Here is an 18712-nt window from a genome sequence, read left to right as displayed (position 1 = left end):
AGTGGTAATGTGCTGTTACTGCTTTAATTTGAGGACTGCAAGAATGGGCAGAGCTGTCATATTTGCAAATAGGCCTTCCGTCTCCTACAAAGAAGTGTTGGCTATAAGAGGCAACAGAGACCTACTAGTTAAAGCATTGCTTATTAAGTAGTAATCAGTAGGTTAGATGTAGTGTTTCCTGAAATAATGTGCTCAAGTATTTGATAAGAACAGAAGGAACTTTTAGTGACACCTAAAACCAGTGCATTATGGTTTAGGCAGAGGAGGTTTTGGTTGGTGTGATGTGCACTAATAATAATAGCAAACACTGATACAGTGCTTACTATGTGCCAAGCAAGCATATAGTAACGGTTTTAATTTTCACAACCTTATGAAGCAGGTTCATTTATTCTGTTTTCATATGAGGAAATCTAGCCAGAGAGCTTAAATAATTTGCCCAAGATCATACAGTGAGTAAAGTGAGATGCTTGGATTTTAACATAAACAGATTGCTCCAGAGTCAGCGTCTGCCTCATTGCTTTGTTTGCCACTGAGGTGGTAGAGGTGGAGATGTGCAGGGGTTGCTTTTCAGTCTTTTTCCTGGTGTGTCATGGTTCCTAGAGTACAGTACAAACCTGAGCACGTATCCAGGTTTATAGCACAGATTGGAGAAGCATTATCTGTGGATGAGGCAGAAGCACTGAGATGAGATGGTCTGCCATGATGAATTAGAAAGACACACATACATAGGATTTACATATTCCAATTTGGCAGCAAACATGGCCATAAGATTTAAGCCAGTGGTTCTCAACCTTCTGGCCCTTTAAATGCAGTTCCTCATGTGACCCAACCATAAAATTATTTTCATTGCTACTTCATAACTGTAATGTTGCTACTGTTATGAATCGTAATGTAAATTTCTGATACGCAGGATGGTCTTAGGCGACCCCTGTGAAAGGGTCGTTCTACCACCAAAGGGGCTGCGACCCACAGGTTGAGAACCGCTGACAAAGTTGGGATTAGGACTTGGCATCTCCTGCCTCAGGCAGCATTTGTTTCCATGCATGTTTGGCGCCTCTTGCTTAACCTAATAGTATGCCTTGTCCATTTCTGAACATAACAATTTACTGAAGTTTGAGGAACCTTTAAAAAAAGAAAGAAATAGAGAAAATAGTACATTACGTATAGTAGATAAGCATTTTGTGAAATGTCTTTTTTAGTTATAGATATAACATAGCATGCTACATAAGTTATTTTTTACTGTGGATAGCAAAGTTGGAAGACCATTGTTCTAGGTGCACATAAGTTTATGGAGGCATTGTCCTTTTAGGCTGTAAAGTACTTATTTTTATTTCTTTTTAAAAAATATTTTGATTTTCAGAAAGAGGAAAGGAGAGGGGGAGAGAGAGAGAAGACATCAGTGTGAGAGCAGAACATCCATCGACTGCCTCCTGCACGCCCCCTACCAGGGATCGAGCCCGAAACCCATGCATGTGCCCTAACGGGGAGTTGAACACAACCTTTCAGTGTCGGGACAGCGCCCAACCAACTGAGCCACACCGGCCGGGGCTGTTGTTATTTCTCACTGGGTGAAACATACGCTTCTGTTGAATGAGCCCACAAAAAGGATTACATTTTTTTCTTCACAGTTCATGCAGCTCATTCAGTGGGTTTTTGACAGTGGTTTTACATTAGCTCTGTGAGGACAGAGACCATCCATGTCTGTCTATTCCTTGATCTGATTCTTAGATTCTCAATAAATATTTTTGATAATATGACCCATGTTTTAGTGAGCTACATTTTTTCTCTAAGAGACGCCCCCTATGTCTGAGCAGTGTGGCACCGAGGAGGACTTGCCTGGGGAGATCTTTACTGGGCTCTGAGGGGACTGAGGAATTGTGTCCTGTCTTATGTGGAGGATGTCACCTTGGTGGCTGAGAAGACTTTGGTCCTCTTTGGGACCCAGTTAGGCATGGATCTTCATCTCAGCCATGGTTTTAGACTGATGTAACGGAAGGGGCACTAGAGTGGAATTCCGGGTACTAGTCCCAATTGTGGAAGTGAGGCCCTCGGTAACTGTTGCCAGAGAACCACCTTGTATTGAGCACTGGGAACTAGTAAGTAATTTACATGTATTTTTAAGTTGTTCAGTCCTCTTAAGACCTCTGTGTGGTCGCTTATTATGATATCTACTGTGTAGTTGAGAAAACGCAGGTTTAGAGGATTAAATGTCAGCCTTCAATAATCACTGCTTTGTGTGGGACTGAGGATACAAAGCTTGCTGTCACAGAGCTTATCGGTCTAATGCAGAAGACCAGCAATAAAAAGTATGGTTCCAGGCAGATATAAATGCTGTGAAGAAAAATAATGTTTGAAGAAAAACTGTGGAAGAATGGGGACCATTCTGTCATTTTAGATGGACTAGTGAAAAAGCGCCTCAATGACAAGGGAAGGCTGGAACAGAGACCTGATGGGGCGAGGGAATTGGCCCTGCAGATAATGTGGAGGGACAGGCAGGAGGATGGCAACAAGGCCCTGCCAGTAGAGCTTGGCTTGTCTAGGCAATATTAAGTGGGCTTTAGATTTGGCCAAGCGAGCAAGAGGAGAGTGGTGATTGGCGGGGTGAGAGGCACGGGGCCAGATGAGGTGAGGCCGGCATGCCTCCATTGTAAAGGAGTTGGACCATGTTTCTGAGGTTTTCTGCGTACACACAGGCTCTCCTACTAGGCAGAGATCTCCACTGTCCTTTCCTGCTTTCAAATCCTATGACTTAAAGGCCATGCAGATCAGTAGTGTGTTTTGTAGCTCTGCAGGAGACTTGATTTGCACCTCTAGGTACTCTTCAGGGGCAAAGCCATGTACCCTGCTGACTTGCAGTCCGCTGCCCTGTTGCCTCCCTCCCTCTCCCCTCCCCAGGCTGCCAGAGCTGTGGTGGGTGTGGACTGCGTTTGCCAACACCGCGGTATGTGTTTAAAGAATGTTCCTCCCTACAAAGAGTCATTTTGTGTATTCTGGCACAACTGACCATTTTCACCCTGTGACTGTCTTTTTCTAATTTGCTCAAATACTCCGTGTGCTCCCCTATCAAGTGTGTGACAACTTGGGGTAGTATTAAAGTATTTGACAACTGTGTGAGTGGAAGGAACAGGCCCCTCTTTGTGTTAATAGAGGCATAATTGTAACCAAAGAAATTGGATTTCTTCTTTAGCAAACACTGACATTTCTGTTTAAGAATGACTGCTAGAGCAAAAGGAAATAACGAAAATTACCATGTATCGTGAATATACTGAGAGTTCTTTCTGTAATTTCTCAAAGCTGATCTATGGCCAAAATTAAAATCATATGAGCATATCATACATCTCAGCTCTTACTGTGTTTGCTGCTAATTCTGTTGAATAAGGCTTCAAATGCTTTCCAGAATGACGCGAGTTGCAAATAAATAGAAAAAAAGTGTTATCCTGTGTTCCATTTACTTTATTTGTACATATCCATTTCAAAAAAAAAAAAAAGACGACTTTAAAAATACAGCTTTGCCCCAGAAATGGATTCTTATCGGCACAAGGAAGAGGAAAAAAATAATCATGCAAATTGAAACCAGGGTCTTTTGGTCATGACTGACTTGCAGCGGTTCTCAACCTGTGGGTCGCGAGCAATGAAAATACATCCTGCATATCAGATATTTACATTACGATTCATAACAGTAGCAAAATTACAGTTATGAAGTAGCAACGAAAATCATTTTATGGTTGGGGGTCACCACAACATGAAGAACTGTATTAAAGGGTCGCGGCATTAGGAAGGTTGAGAGCCACTGGTAGAGGAAGGTGCATTTATTCCAGTAGACTGCATGAGAAGCTCTGATTCTGGCAACGATAACACAACAGAGAACCCAAACTTCACTGGTTTGATGCGAGGAAACAATTTTACATTTGGGTATGATAAGGTTTGCAAACCCCTTAAAAAAGCCATTATGAAACAAATATAGCATCGAGATCTGTTAAACATTGTGTGCTGACATGATCCTCCCACCCACATCAGTTTTATTACTGTTACTGTAATTCTTACTTGTTTGGCAACAGTGTTAAGTAAATAGGTGATCATTTAAAATCAAAACTGTAAGTTGACATTAGTCCGGTGGATGCAATAATAAACCACCTCACGCTTTTAAATTACGTTTAGTCATTGGTATTAACGTATAATTGCCAAAATGCACCACCAGGTATAGGAGAGGCCAGTTTTCTCCAGTTAGTGCTCTTAGCCACTGTGACAGTATTCCAAGTAGCCAGTTTCATAAAAATGAGTAGAGACATGTTATTGGTGACTAGTCTGGGTTTCGCTGTCTTGGAAAAATTGTACAGTTTCACATTTTTTATGTTTTTCAAATTGAATCAGATTTCTAATAATTGGCATGTCATCCTAATCTCTCTGGCTCTGAGCTACAGTTACCAGAGGAAGATGCCCCAGCTTGCAAGCCCCCCCTTTCCCCCCTCAAATTCAGGGACTTCATCAGGCAACTTGGCGGGAGGAAGATACAGTGGGGAATTTAGGGGCGCTAACTCCCTATTTGATGAGAGGAGAACCAAATGATCAGACTCTAACAAGTCCTGAGGGCACAGCTGACAGACTGGCACTGCACTGCTGTCCATGAACTCTGCTCTGAGGTGCAGCCTGTATGGTAGGAAGGTGTGCGTGCTGTGAGTGGACAGCTGTCTGGATCACGAAGAGGCTGGGTGATAGCAAATACACCATGCATGGTTTCCAGACGCCTCCGATGGGCCAAGCCGGGGAGCAAACAGCAATGTCAGGATTGGAAGGGGACACAAAAGGTTTAACCTGAAACGTAATTAAGGTATGGACCTTTTAATATATTCCTCTGTCTTCACTCTCCTTACATACATGCATTTTGTTTTCAGAAAATAGAGTCAATAGCTGTGCAGAGTTGAAGAAAAACTTCCTCTGGTGTCCCCTCCGCATTTATCTATATTTAAAAGGAAAAAGGAGAAAGTTAGTCTTAAGGTACATTTGTAAGTAGGACCATTTTTGATAATAAAGTTTTGCCTGCTTATAACTTGCTGTGCGAAATTTTAAAACAAGACACCAAAAAAACAAAAAAGTGAGCAGTTCAGCCCTGGCTGGGTAGCTCAGTTGGTTAGAGTGTCCTTCCCATACATCAAGGTTATGGGTTTGATCCCTGGTCAGGGCACAGAAGAATCAATCAATGAATGTGTAAACAAGTGGAACAACAAATCAATGTCTCTGTCTCAAATCAATAAAATAAAAGCGAGCAGTTAAAAAACTAGGTGCCTAAATTAAAACAGCAATGTGATACCCCTTCACACCTATTAAAATAGCCAAAATACAAAGAACTGACAGTACCAAATGCTGGTGAGGATGCGGAGCAACAGGAACATCTGTTCTTTGCTGACGGGTGCGCAGAATGATAGCCAGCCACTTACGAAGGCAGTTGGGCACTTTCTTACAAAATTAAACTCTTACTCTGATCCAGGAATTGCACTCCTTGGCATTTACCCAAAGGAGCTGGAAACACGCCCACACAACCTGCGTATGGATGTTTATAAGAGCTTTCTTCATAATTGCCAAAGCTTGGATGCAACCAAGATGCCCTGCATTAGTTGGACAAGCATCCAGACAAGAGAATATTATTTAGTGCTCAAAAGAAATGAGATTATTAAGCCATGGAAAGATGGAGGAAACTTAAATGCTGGCTGAAAGAAGCCAATCTGCAAAGGCTACACACTAAATGACATTCTGGGAAAAGGAAAACCATGGAGACAGTAAAAAGATCAGGTGTGTGTGGGGGTGGGGGGGGGAGTGGAAAGAATGGGTTTAACAGGATTTTTATGGTAGTAAAACCTCTCTTGCAATGGTGGACACCTGTCATACATTTGTCAAGACCCACAGAAACTGGACTTTCTGTGATTATGATAGGTTGATGTTCAAACAAATGTTCAACTCTTACGGGAGATGTTGATGTGGGAGAGGTTGTGCGTGTTTGGAGACGGGTATATGAAAACTCGATGCTCAGTTTTGCTGTGAACCTAAAACTGCTCTAAAAAATAAAGTCTATTTAAAACAACAGCAACACAAACTAGGTTCCCTGTTGAGGTCAGGTATTATGAAGGGTCATGGAAAGACTTTGCAGTTAGTAAAAGCGAGACTTGTGAGTGTTCTGGAGCAGGGTGGGTAGGAGTAGGGCAGAGGTGAGGGCCCTGCAGCAAAATGAGGGAGAGGGCTGTAAACCCAAAGCTGGGACCTACAGCAGGGAGTGGGGAGGGAGCCGATTTCCTGGGCAGGAAGGCACACTACCCCTTCCTCTCTCTCAAAAGTTCCTAACGTGCCAAACACTGAGATTTGTCCCATCACATATGTCACATCCATGGAAAGTAGAGGCTTGGGTATCCATGTAAGACGCATGGGAAGGGAGGAGGGGGTAGCAAGCTTGCTTAATGCAACTTTTTGGGGCTTTATCTCCAGAGGCTCCCATTTGGTAGGTGTGGGCTGGGTCTTCTAAACGGCACATTTAACAAATTCTGTAGATGCTACTGATGTGGGTCATCTTGGACCACACTTCGAGAAACAATGATTTTTTAAAACTCTGGTCTATCTTGTTTGGGCAAACTAGTTTCTATTTCACAACACTAGGGACTTCACTGATTCCAGTGGTAGCATGAGTTCTCAAAACAAAACATTGGGCTATCCCTGAAAATAGATACAACAAATGTTTATAGAATCCCTGTTTGTAACAGCCCCAGACTGGAAAAATTGCAAAAGTCCATTGGCGGTGGATGGATACATGCGTCGCGGCATAAACTCCTGCTTTAACGCAGGCAGCAGGAGGGAGAGGAGGCAGCCGGAGGAATGGAAAGGCGGCAGTCACAGACCTGGTGCCTGGATACTGTGGGGCCTGATGGAGATAGACTCAGAGGGACACCCGCGTTTCTGGCTTGAGCACCAGGTGGTTCCGCTAAGCGAGAGGCATACAGGAGAAGCAGCAAGTGCCAGGGGAACAGACGAGCAGGTGAGTTTTAGACAAGTGAAGGTGCCCGAGGAAACCAGGTAGCGACGTCCTAAATACATTTGATGTGAAGTCTTAGCTCTATGTGTAAAAGAAAATGTTCCATCTTTATAAAGTTAAAAAAAAGTGTGCGGCATAGTCATATAGTGCAATACTACGGAAATGAGAAAACATGTAAAAACAGAGCTACATGTAAAAACATGGATTAAATCAGGCAAAGTTGCGGGAAAGAAGCAAGTCTCCAAAGCATAGGCATACTGTGTGATTCAATTTACGTTAGGTTAAAAACAAGCAAAGCTAGGTTACATTGGTGAGGGAGCTATACATAGGTGGTAAAATAATCAAGAGCAAGGACATGGTTATCAGAAAGGTCAGGCTTGTGATGACTTTTTGGGGAGAGGACGGAGTTGTGATCGGGAGGGACGTGGGGAGCTTCCGGGACTCTATCTCATGACCTCGATGGTGACTACAGGTGTCCACTTATTATTCTTCAAACAGTACATAGTACTTGTATGCATTCCTGTAACTATGATCTTTCTCACAATAAGGAAAAAATTAAAATTGAAGCTTAAAAATATTTGCGTCTCCCTGCCCCCCATACATACGTCATCTCCATCCTTATGGGAAAATCAAAGACCTGTCAGCAACTTGTTTGTCTCCCTGGCAAGTGGCTCTGCATCTGGGGCAGGGACTTAGCCGTTGCCACTGTTCCCCTCTCAGCACCTTGCCTAGTGCTTGACCTCACTTCCCCTCGCCTTTCAACCCACAAACCTTTCCTGGGTGCGAACCATGGATCCTGTGCTGGAGATCAGCGAGCGGAGTCAGACCCAACAGTCCTGCTCTCCAGGAGCTCACAGCTCCAGGGCAGCGACAAAGCGGGAACAGGGATTGACAACAGGATGACTACAGGCCAGAAGCTGCAGATACAGAAGCACCTGACACCACGTCCGCCCTCACTGCTGCCCTTGTTTGCCAGCCGCTTTCTTCCCTCCCTCCCTCTTGGAGCCCCTTTTCTGACCCACAGTCTGGACTTGATGTAAGGATTTGGGATTCTCTCCCAGAAACACCGAGCAAGTTGGTTTCAGGCACAAGGGCTAATAGCACAAGCCCCTGAGGGTGCACCTTGTTATTTCCTGAGGGCTGGGCGGCGGAGGCTTTGAGCGGGACCATTTCCTCCTATTTCCATCCAAAACCCAAGCACTCCTTTGGCGTTGTGGCTTCCTTAGGGGAGTTGTTTATTTAATTAAAGAAAGGGAGCTTCTTAGTGGCCCCTCAGCCAGTCACGCGCTGTGGTGTGGGTCTCTGTGGAGCCCAAGCTCATGAGGAGGTTGAAAGACGAAATCAAATAATTGGGCTCTGGGACCCTCAGTGCTGCTACGAACATCTGGTTACATATATCCTTTCTGATAGGTGTTTCTGGTTTCTTGGGATATATTCCTAGTAGTGGGATCACAGGGTCAAATGGGAGTTCCACTGAAATGGATTTTTATGAAGTAAAAGCCCAGCTGAACCGGGTGGGACCATGGCTTTCTGTCTCCACTCCAGATTCCTCCCCCGGTTCGCCGCAGGTTACTTGGACAGTCCCTGAGTCTCAATGTGGATTCTCCCTGCTCATCTAATCCCCACAGGGAGAGTATTTGAGAACTACATCTGGCTTTTCTATTTTCATATATAACTGTGACTCTAAGGAAATGGGAGAAACCAACTTACTGAGTGCTTTCTAAGCTCCAGGAACTATGCTCATTGCTTACAACATTAGCTCATTTAAAACAGCCAACTCGGTGCTACTGATGAACATCCTTAAGCACAGTGCACAGACAAGAATGCTGCAGAATTGGCATATGGATTGCTCTGTGTGAAGGGGGCTTAAAACTTGAAAACAAGGTGCTCTTCAACAGACAGTAAGTTTTTGCCCCAGGATCAGTGCTTATGGTGTTAGTTTACAGCAACCCTCTGTCCCCAGGGACGGGAAAAGTCAGTCTCTTCCTGTCCTTGCCCCCAAAGCTCTCCCGTTCTGAATCAGCAACGGCAGAAGGTCTGAGGTTTTCATGTATTGAACGGAAAACTAGGTAAGTGGCTTTGCTTCTGACTTTTGTCTGAGAGTGGATATAAAACCCTGCAGTCAGTGATGTCCTGGTCGGACTGCAAAAAGATTTTTTAAAAATAGCTAAAAGCAAATGAGCAGGAAATAGGATTACATTTCCGAGCTTCACTCGATTTCCGAGGAGGAGCTGTCGGGAGCCCAGGCTGAATCAGAAAGCAGTCACACCACTTGGGGAGTTGCATGTTCTGTCTCTCTTCCTCTTCAGTTCCATGAATTTGAAACCAAAGAACAGGTGGCTGGTTCACACACGGCCCAGATCTGGTGTTTTTCCTGAATCTCCCCCCACTGTTCAAAACGCTGCTTGAGTTTTAGTTTTGCTTTTCACGTGCTGGCGCCGTGGGGCCTGTGGAGCAAGCTGAGCTGTCACAGAGTGTTTACCATGGTCGGGGCGCCTCCCTCTTCCTCTCCTCATCTTGTCCCCGTTAAAGCAGAGCCTCCCTTCACAGGGGCCCTCACTATTCGGCACCTGGGCACCAACCACGGACAATCCGTAGCTGCATGTTTTTAAAAGTTAGGGTTACGTGAAGCCTGCTCCTGGGCCCTCACCATTTCACATACCCGGTCAGTCTACTATTCCAACCATACATTTTATGAAACACAAATACAATCCTAGTATTTCTGACGAAAAATTAGCATCTTAATTGAGATCTATTTAAGTACCAAATTTTGAAGACATATAAAAAATGTAAAAATATTTCAATGATTTTTATATTGATAACATGTTGAAAGGATAATACTTAGAATATATTTGGTTAAATAAAATGCACTGTGAAATTAATTTCATTGGTTTCTTTTTTACTTTTTTGTTTTGTTTTTGCTGTTGCTTATGTGACCACTAAAAATTTTTAAATACCTATGTGGCCCACATTACATTTCTATGCTGCTTACTGCATGAAAGAGGAATGAATGAATGGGTGGATGGATGGGTTCAAGGCCCTTCCCAGTCTTGCTCAACCATGCCTTTTAATCTGTCTGCCTCCACTTGAGTTCATCTGCTGGCACCCCATCTCGTGCTAACGTTATTGGGCTCTTTTCCGTGTCAGTCAGTGCCTTCGTCCCCACTGCATCTGTTACGAACTCCCACTCATCCTTTAGGACCCAGCTCAAATAAATAAATTACTATATTTACCACCTTACTGTGGGTGCAGTGCCCTGGGCCCCTCTTCCCCTTTGAATTCCCCACTGTAAGCACCAGGTCTCGGATGTTAGCGCTGCCCCATACCTGTTGGAATATGCCAGGGACCTTGGGTGGAGCAGCACCAACTCTCTGCTGGCAGCATCCCTGGCAGCAGCTCCTGGAGAAGCTCCGAGATAAAGTGAAGCCCAGTAAAGGGGTGGCCCTGACGTGGCACAACCCGCCATGTGAGGGAAGCACCCGCAGAGGGAGAAAATCAAGAATGTGCACAGGAGAGGACAAAGGCCTGGCGTCCTCTTCTGCCTGCTGCTCTGGGAGGGTCCAGACAAGCCCTGAGCATAACTCATTTCCCCGGGACCACAGGGGTGCAGAGACTGCTGCACAGAATCCAAAGCTCATTGCGGGGATCTAGTGAGGGCTCGGCAGTCAGGAAGGGAGGGGTGGAGAGGAGCCCATCGAGCAGAATCACAAAGGAGTTTCGTTAAGTCTCTCAGAGCAGATGGGAGATTTATGCATTTGCTCTACCCAGGGATCCTTTGGCCAGTTGTGCTTTTCACGCTGACATGCTACATCTCAATTATTTTTTCACGAATAAATTCGTTCACTCCGGGGGATGGAGAGGACAGCTTCCTGTATGGGTTAAATCTAGTGAACGGGCGGGCGTGTGACCATCCTGTGACTATCCTGCCATTGAGCTGAGAGAGTTCCTACAGGGACCCTGAGGCAGTGTCTAGACGGGGCAGGGCCGAAGGCCGCAGTGATTACTGCTGTCGGCCCTGAGGGCAGGGAGCGGGCATGGAATGGAGAGAAGTCTGTCCTGACTGCAGAGGCACAGCAAAGCTGGCTTTAGGAGAGAGGGGGAGACGGCTGGAAACTCCCGGACCCACTCGTTTCACATGCGCCTCCATCCCTGGGTTTATGTTGAAATAAGTTCTAACCTGATTATATGCTGATGGGATAATAAGGACTTAAAGGATAAGGCAGCGGCTGTATAAATTCCGCTTTGCTTTTTTTACTACCTCTGTTTGCAGTTTCATTGCACTGTGTTTTGGCTTGCTTGTGGTCAACGGGGTGTCAGCTGATGAATTCATAACTGGGCACACGGAGGCCTGAGGGGGGTGCTGGGGGGGCTCTCTCTGGGCTGGCCATGTGGGGCTCTCCTTCCTCCCTACGTCTCCCGGAATCACTGCTCTGTCCCACTTGTACCCGGAATGGCATTCACCAGCCTCACCGAGATTTCAGAAAACTCCTTCAATGATCCAAGTGCCCACAGGGATGGTGAACCGCACTGTTTGGGGCTCAGTAAACCAATGGGACAGGGAGGAAGTGCTAACAATCCAAAGGGCGTCACGGGAGCAAGACACAAACTGTTGCTTAAAATCCAGGGCAAGTTGAAGCTGTTGCAAGAAGACTGGACAGGAGCCCAGAGGCCAGAAAGCAGAAGGGACAGAGGTGCTCCCCTTCTCCACCGGAAAACAAGTCTGAGCCTCCCCCTGCTTCCCCAGCCCCCTCTGTAGCAGGAGCTGCAGGCGAACCCCACAGCCACCTGCAAACAGTTCCCACCTCCCTGGGCCCACACTCCGCCCTCCCTGTCTCTAAGTGAGCTGGGGGAGGAAGCTTTAAAAAAAAATCTCTGCAGCTGCATTGGTGGAGGACAGCCGGGGCAGAGATGACGACTACAGAGCAGCCTCCTCCAGAGGGCCTCTGGGGTCCTGAGGGCTGGAGCCCACTGCTCTGGAGTCAGGGCAGGAGTGGTTTTAAGTACTGTATTTGCGAAGTGGATCATATATGTTACCTCAGCACAGACCCAGCTGCGAGCATCTCCAAAATGCAGGGAAAGCTGCAGAGATGAACCGCACGGAACTGGAAACTTCCTTTCTCCCCCCCTTAGATATTTCTGAGGATCCCAGAGGCCCTAGCTGAGAACTCGGTTAGCCGAGCACCCACGAGCCCAGCATTTGTAGAATTTAGGTTGGGATAATGCAAAAGAGCACACGGATATTCTGACCCTGGAAGTGGCTGAACTCTGAGTTCTTTAGGGATTTTCTCATCTATCTAAATCTTCAAAATGGGAGAAATTCCCTTGTGTCTGAATAATTTCTGTGTGTGTTCCAGGCTCACAAAGTGTGGAAATCACTAATCTTGAACAGGCCTTTGCAACCCTGAATTCTTAAGCTCCTGCTCTTCCATAATGCACTTTGTGTTTGCTTGTTTTTAAAGACCCAAATCTTTGTTTTAGATGGCAGCCAGAGGTTGCACCAAGCACAGCAAAGAGGTTTCAATGTGAACACCAGATCCTATTACTGGTAGCTGCCTGGAGAGCTTGCTGAGAACCACTCTGAGGCCACACCTCGGCACTGCAGGGAAGAGTGCAATGATGGATTAGCAATGTCTGCCACAGACACGGAAGCTGGGCATTGTGACTCTCATGCCACGTGCTCCACATCGCTGAGTTACAGCAAGGAACACCTTTCAGACCTCTATACCCAGGGCTAAGTCCTTAGATGCTGGAAAATGGACCACTAACTGGTTTAGAAAATGAGAATTCAGTATCAAACATCCCCCCCAGCCCCAAGGAATCGATAATGCAGCTGCTTCGGAGACAGGCTTGTTCTGTGAGAGTTGACGTCTCCCTCGGACTTACTGTGAATAGCAGAAAGTGCATGTTCACACCCCTCTTCTGCCCTGGGGCCTCAGGATGTTCCTGGAATACTGTTCCAGCCTCCCAGTGGTCTCCTAGCCTTACCTTCTTGGGATCTGTTCTCTACAAGGCAATGGAGTGAGCTTTCTAAATGAAAACCCTGACTATGTCCGTTCCCTTCAGTACTCCCATCACCCACAGGACAGTGAGTCACTCCTACATAAGGTTCATCTGGATCTGGTCCTTGCTTGCCTGCCCAGCCCCCTCTCTTGTTCCTCTTTTCCTTGGCACTTTACATCCCAGCCCAGCTGAGTTCCTGTCTCTCCTGACTTTTTTCACTGGGGGATCCTTCCATGTGGGGTGCCCTGCTCCCCTCACATCTTACCCCACCTTGAGGATCAACTTAGTTGACCTTCCTCAATGCCTTTCCTTTCCCCTTAGAATGGGTTAAAGGGGCCTTAGAAATCACTCAGTTCTTACTTTGACCCCGTACTGTGGTCACAGGTTTGTCTATATCCCCTACTAACACTCAGCTCTAGAGGCAAGAACCACGCCTTATTACCTGTATCCAAACCACTAGGGCAATGGATGCCCATGGGAGGTGCTTGATGCCTGTTTATGTTTGTAAAATGAGTGAATGATGGCGGTTGTGTAGTTTCCCCAAATTCATGAAATTAATGGTGACTTAGCATGGCTTATTGTTCATTAAGTGACACGACTCATTTCCCCACAGTATCTTCACTGTTTCACCTAATTACCTACTCTTCTGGCCCCATATAATGCTTCCTTCAATAACAGTTATTGCAAAAAATTGAGGCAAAGGAGACAAGTGCCAATTATGAACTGCAAAAATCCAGAAATTCAAAGTCGTTGGATCATAGATCTAGAAGAGACCTTTTTCCTGTTCAGCCAAGGTCTAGAAGGCAGAATTTATGCCTCATCCATGCCTCCCTCCCTCCCTTCATTCCCCTTTCCCTATCTCTGTTTTCAGCCATAGGCACCTATGAAAATTGCATGGCCAGATTTCATGGTCCATGCGATGGCAAATATTTAATTTTGACTGATACAAAAGTGAAGAGAGTAAGGGACCCATATTTGGGTCCAACTTGTGCAACTGGTATGCAGCTCCAATTCCCAGGTCCCTGAACCAAAAATGTCCTGTGTTTTTTCTCTCTTCTCTTAAAAAAAAAAACAGCGGGGAACTGGCTCATTTGGAGGGGGAAAGGGACACGCTTCACCTTCTGTAGCCGCGTCTTCGTCTCGTAGTAGGCGATCACAGGGATGGACGCGCGGTGGTAGGCTTCCAGGCGCTTGGCCACGGCGGCGGCGCTGCTCGCGCCTGGGCTGCTCTGGCTCCTCTGGCGGAGGCGGTTGGTCATGGTGTCTGCGGAGCAGTCCATGCAGATGACCAGGTGCGGGTCTCCAATCTGGGGGGGCAGGGGGGGAGGGGGAGGAGACCGCAGTCAGAAATTCCATTCTGTGATGTTCTGAAAGGCCTGGGACCCCTAGTTCGTCCCTCTCTTGGCCTTCGGGTTCCTTTCATGGGCCTAGAACTACATGGTGGATGTCTCGGCTCCTCATTTCCAGGCCTGTGGTTTCTTCAGGATGCCTCGGAGCTGCCTCTCGCCCTCAGCCTTGGTCACCCCGGGCGGTCGCCTCCTGCGCTCCACACCAAGGGGAGGGGCGTGTGTGTTCTCTGACCTTCCTATGTCACCCTCTACCAGCAGTGTCGTGTGACTGTGTCTGCATCAGTGGGAGTGAGTACAGCGTGGTGGTGGCGCACACACGGCTGGAGTCAGGCTGCTGGGGGCCCCACCTGCTGTGGTGACGTGTCTCCGAGATGGTCTTCATTCCTTGCCCCGGGTACTGTAAGCTCTTTCCCCACTGAGACATCGAGCCCACACCTGCTTGAGCCTCAGCCGACCTGTAACTGTTTGACCAACGGCATGCAGCGGAAATGGTGGGGTATGCTTTTTTAGAAGCAAGATTGTAAGAAATTTTGCAGTTTCTGCCTGGCCACCTACCATCCAAGATGGCCCGCCATTCTGCCTGCTAAGCTGTGAGGCGGCCCAAGCCAGGCACGCAGACAGCGGCCACGAGGACAGACGCCCTTCAGCCCTTGCTGCTTTAGACACCCAGCCCTGGCTCCGGAGATGAAACTCAGCCTTCGCCACTATGGGATTGTATACGTTCCGCTGAATAAAGGACCCCAAGCAACAACCAGCCAGCCAAGCCCATCAAACCCCAGAGCCCCGTTAGGGAAATTAACCAATTATTTTAAGCTACCTGACTTCATCACCAACTGAAAGTGTCACTCAGCTTCTCTGCACCCCAAATTTTCTCTTTTGTACAATGAGGGTGATCACAGGATTGCTGTGTGGATGAAATGAAATTAAATGAGGCGATGTAAGTATGTTGCTTGGCACACAGCACTCCCTAAGTGTTAGCTACTATGCTTATTTCCCCTAGTAGGCTACAATCTCTTTGTGTGCAGGGGTAGGCGTGCTCAGCTCCTGGTCCCAGGTCACATACACGAGGCAGGTGATTGAGAAACGTCTTAATGAATGAATAATGATGATATGACCGGTAGCAGGAATCTCCCAGCTCCCCATGCTTCTCTTGAATGTTCTTTTGCCCCTGACATCTCTGTGTTTGTGTTGCCTCTACTACCAACCCCAACCCTGCATCAAAAGACACTGATTTTGCAATGATCATGCTGCAAGAATACACAAAGGCTTGCCACCCCGCTGTAGAAAGTGCCTGGGAGGGATGGTAACAAAGTCAGGCTGGGGAGAACTTGGAGGGAACACACAGAATGGTAAGTTCCTAGTAAGTGCTGATCAAACATTTATCTCCCCCATCTGAGGGATCCACTCGAAGGAACAGAGTGGAAAATTTCTCCCAAGTCTAGAAGAGTGAAACAAACCTCTGGAATATGTCATTCAGCTTTTCTGCTGTGTTAACTGGGAAATGAAAACGAGTATTTGAGCAGCAAGAAAGGCGGGGTGAAGGTTTCGGAGAAAATGACCCTTGTCCACCAGCAGAGGGCGAGCTTGGGAGGCAGCCTAAGGTTCCGTTCAGGTTTGGCTACCTGGAGCAATTTCTGGCTGGGGCTGCATGAGAAGACCAGGCGGTTTTCAGGCCACTCCTGGGGACAGAACAGGTGATGCAGGGGCTCATGCAGATACAAGCAGAGATCATGTGTATCAGAGCAGGAGCTGGCAGGAAATGACCCTCGGGACCAAAATAAGCGCAGAAGGCAGAGGTAGATTTGTTTTGTTTTCTTTCTTGAAAAGTTTAATTAATTTTATTTTTTTCTATCACCATTTACCCCCCTATACACTCTTCCACCTCCACCCCCACCCCCAAACCCCCCAAGGTAGATTTGTTTTCCACGCTGATTCTCAAATTGCGGCCCTTAGACCAGCAATACATTTGAACAGTAAAATACTTTGAACAGTAAAAGCCCCTGATGGTCACTTTGGTTTAGAATCACCTAGAGGCCCCACCCATGCATTTAGCCTAGGACACGTGCTCCAGCATACGTACCAGTCTCTGCACGGCGGGGGAGGGGGGGGGGGAGAGTGAAGGGGAAGGGCTCCTGTCTAACAATAAAGTGGAATGCCAACTTCCCATGGCTCTCTCTCTGAGGTATATGATATCCCCTTGGGCAACCTCACCAGAGGAGGGGTATCTGGGTCGGTTCAGCATTCCTGAACACACAATCCTAATAATAATACCACCCCATTGCCACCATTACCCCATTACCCAGCTCAAAGTTCTCGGGAGAACCAGAAGTCAGATGAATAGAACAGAAGATCTCTAGTGGAAAATCCCAAGGGGTCCTCAAGGCTCCCCAAATCCCAAACAACTACCACATATCTACAGGAACATCCTCTGGTCAGACTCAACCTTTTTCTTTCTTTCTTTTTTTTTTTCTCCTAAAAGCTCATTCTGAAGGTTAGAACACATTTATACACAGAATCGCTGATTCTGGTGATGAAAAATGTTCTGAGAGAGTTAAGGGTATCAGCTGAGGGGCAGTCATATTATCACTCTCACATCCAGGCAAATGATCTGCATACTCAGGCTCAGGGCAGAATTTCAGCTTAGGGGCTCCTGGGAGGGAAAAGGCAAGCGCAGGTGCATGCATTTTGCTCGTGGTAATGTGTATTTAGTTTGGCTGTTGTTGAGTAAAATGTTGGCTTAATATAGGAAAGCTTTTCAATTCCACACTAGGGAGCCAGGCGAAGCACACCCCTCCTCAACATGAGAAGAATCTCTAAAGTGGGGATGATAATGCCTTCTGAATGGGATCGTAAAGACTCATAAAGTGCCATATATAAAGCATCTAGTTCAGTTCCCAGGACATTTTAAGTGCTCACCAAATAACAGCTATTACTCTGTTAGTTATGTATTCGATATGATTTTAACTATATGAAAACATAACAAATACTGGAAGAACATATGTCAAAGAATAGGTGTTATCTCTGGGTGATTGGTTACCCTTTGTTTTATACTCTTCTGTATTGCCTCACATCTATATAATTTTTATTTCCACAGTCACAAAACCACAAATAATTTTGAAAAATAAAACTGTAACCACATATGCAGCCTTATAAATGTGTAAGGCACTTCTCAAGAATTCCACCCAATCGTCCCAACAAGCAATGAGGAGTCTCTTTTCAATCTACATTTTATAGAAGAGAAATTGAGCTCTTGCCAGTGAGTTAGAAAGCCAGGCTCTGAATACAGGCCCGTGAACCCCAAAGTCACTGTAACCAGGGGTTCTCGACTAGGGTGGGAGATGGGGATGATAGTTAGGAACCCCAGCTCCTCCTTCATATTCTCTCTCTCTCTCTCTCTCTCTCTCTCTCTCTCCCTCTCTCTCTCACACACACACACACACACACACACCTGCTGACACCCTGCCTCCCCTAATATACCGTGTTGGATACAGAAGACACTGATCAATTCAATGGAGGGAAAACCAGCCTTGGGAATGGAAGATAAGGAGGTAGTGGAGAGATCACCTACAGACGTAGCCCTGAACTGTGGTCACAGCTGTAGCTTGCGTTTGGCCTTAAGTGATGTCATGTGCAGTAGTCAAGCAAATCCTCAAAGGATCTTACATCTCAGAGAACTCGGTCAGTGACAGGTATGCGAAAGTGCAGCCTAACTAACGGACTGAACTGGATTTCTTTTCGGCAACAGATGGTCCCATGCATCAAGCATATCCATCTCTGAGACGGAAAGGCTGGTGAGTGGTTAAAACCAATCACAGGCCTGGAGGAGTTACATGCTTGATGGGTGTACAGGAAATGTTCACTAGGCTCTCAACCAGGCTGATGGCTCTGAATCTCTGGAGAAAAGCAGATGTCAGTACTTGTCTTTGCCAACTTTCAAATTAATCACCTGCCTGTAATTTGGAGGAGCTGCACAAATGCTGGGTCCCTGCAGGGCACGAATCAATCAATAACAGCTCATCTGTCTTTGCAGCATCTTTGTTGTTCCGGTCAAGTTTAAAGGTTGTATGTGTTCATTTGCACACAAGCCTGATTGGTATTAGAATCTTCTAAATGTACTGTACCCAGGGACAAATTAATATCATGTTGGATCTTTGCAAACTCCTCCCAGCAGAATGTAAAAAACGGTTTGGTAGAAGGTCGTGAGTTCAGTAATGAAATGGCATACCTGTCAATGGCATATTTTGAATCTGCCTGTCCATTCCCCTGCCTTCTTCTAAGGGCATTCCTGCTTTTCCTCTGGTAATTTCCCTTCCCTTTCTCAGTATGTGTGTGCCCACTCTCCCTCTCC

The 18712-nt window shown here is 46.4% G+C and overlaps 1 protein-coding gene across 1 annotated transcript in view; it reads right to left on the bottom strand.

Moving 5' to 3' along the window:
* Positions 1 to 3714: 3714 nt before the first annotated feature.
* The window catches only part of AK5 (adenylate kinase 5), a 188041-nt gene continuing 173043 nt past the window's right edge, over positions 3715 to 18712 (bottom strand). The window contains exons 13-14 of the mRNA XM_023751811.1: positions 14134 to 14322; positions 3715 to 4957 (exon numbers count right to left, since the gene is read on the bottom strand). Of these exons, the coding sequence (XP_023607579.1) occupies positions 4889 to 4957; positions 14134 to 14322 (258 nt within the window). The 3' untranslated portion in view covers positions 3715 to 4888. The remainder of the gene's footprint in view (positions 4958 to 14133; positions 14323 to 18712) is intronic.

The sequence above is a fragment of the Myotis lucifugus genome, unplaced genomic scaffold, assembly GCF_000147115.1.
Source record: "Myotis lucifugus unplaced genomic scaffold, Myoluc2.0 scaffold_25, whole genome shotgun sequence".
In the NCBI taxonomy this organism is placed as follows: Eukaryota; Metazoa; Chordata; class Mammalia; order Chiroptera; family Vespertilionidae; genus Myotis; species Myotis lucifugus.
Note: the sequence above shows the minus strand (reverse complement) of the source record. Positions and strands in the feature narration are given on the sequence as shown.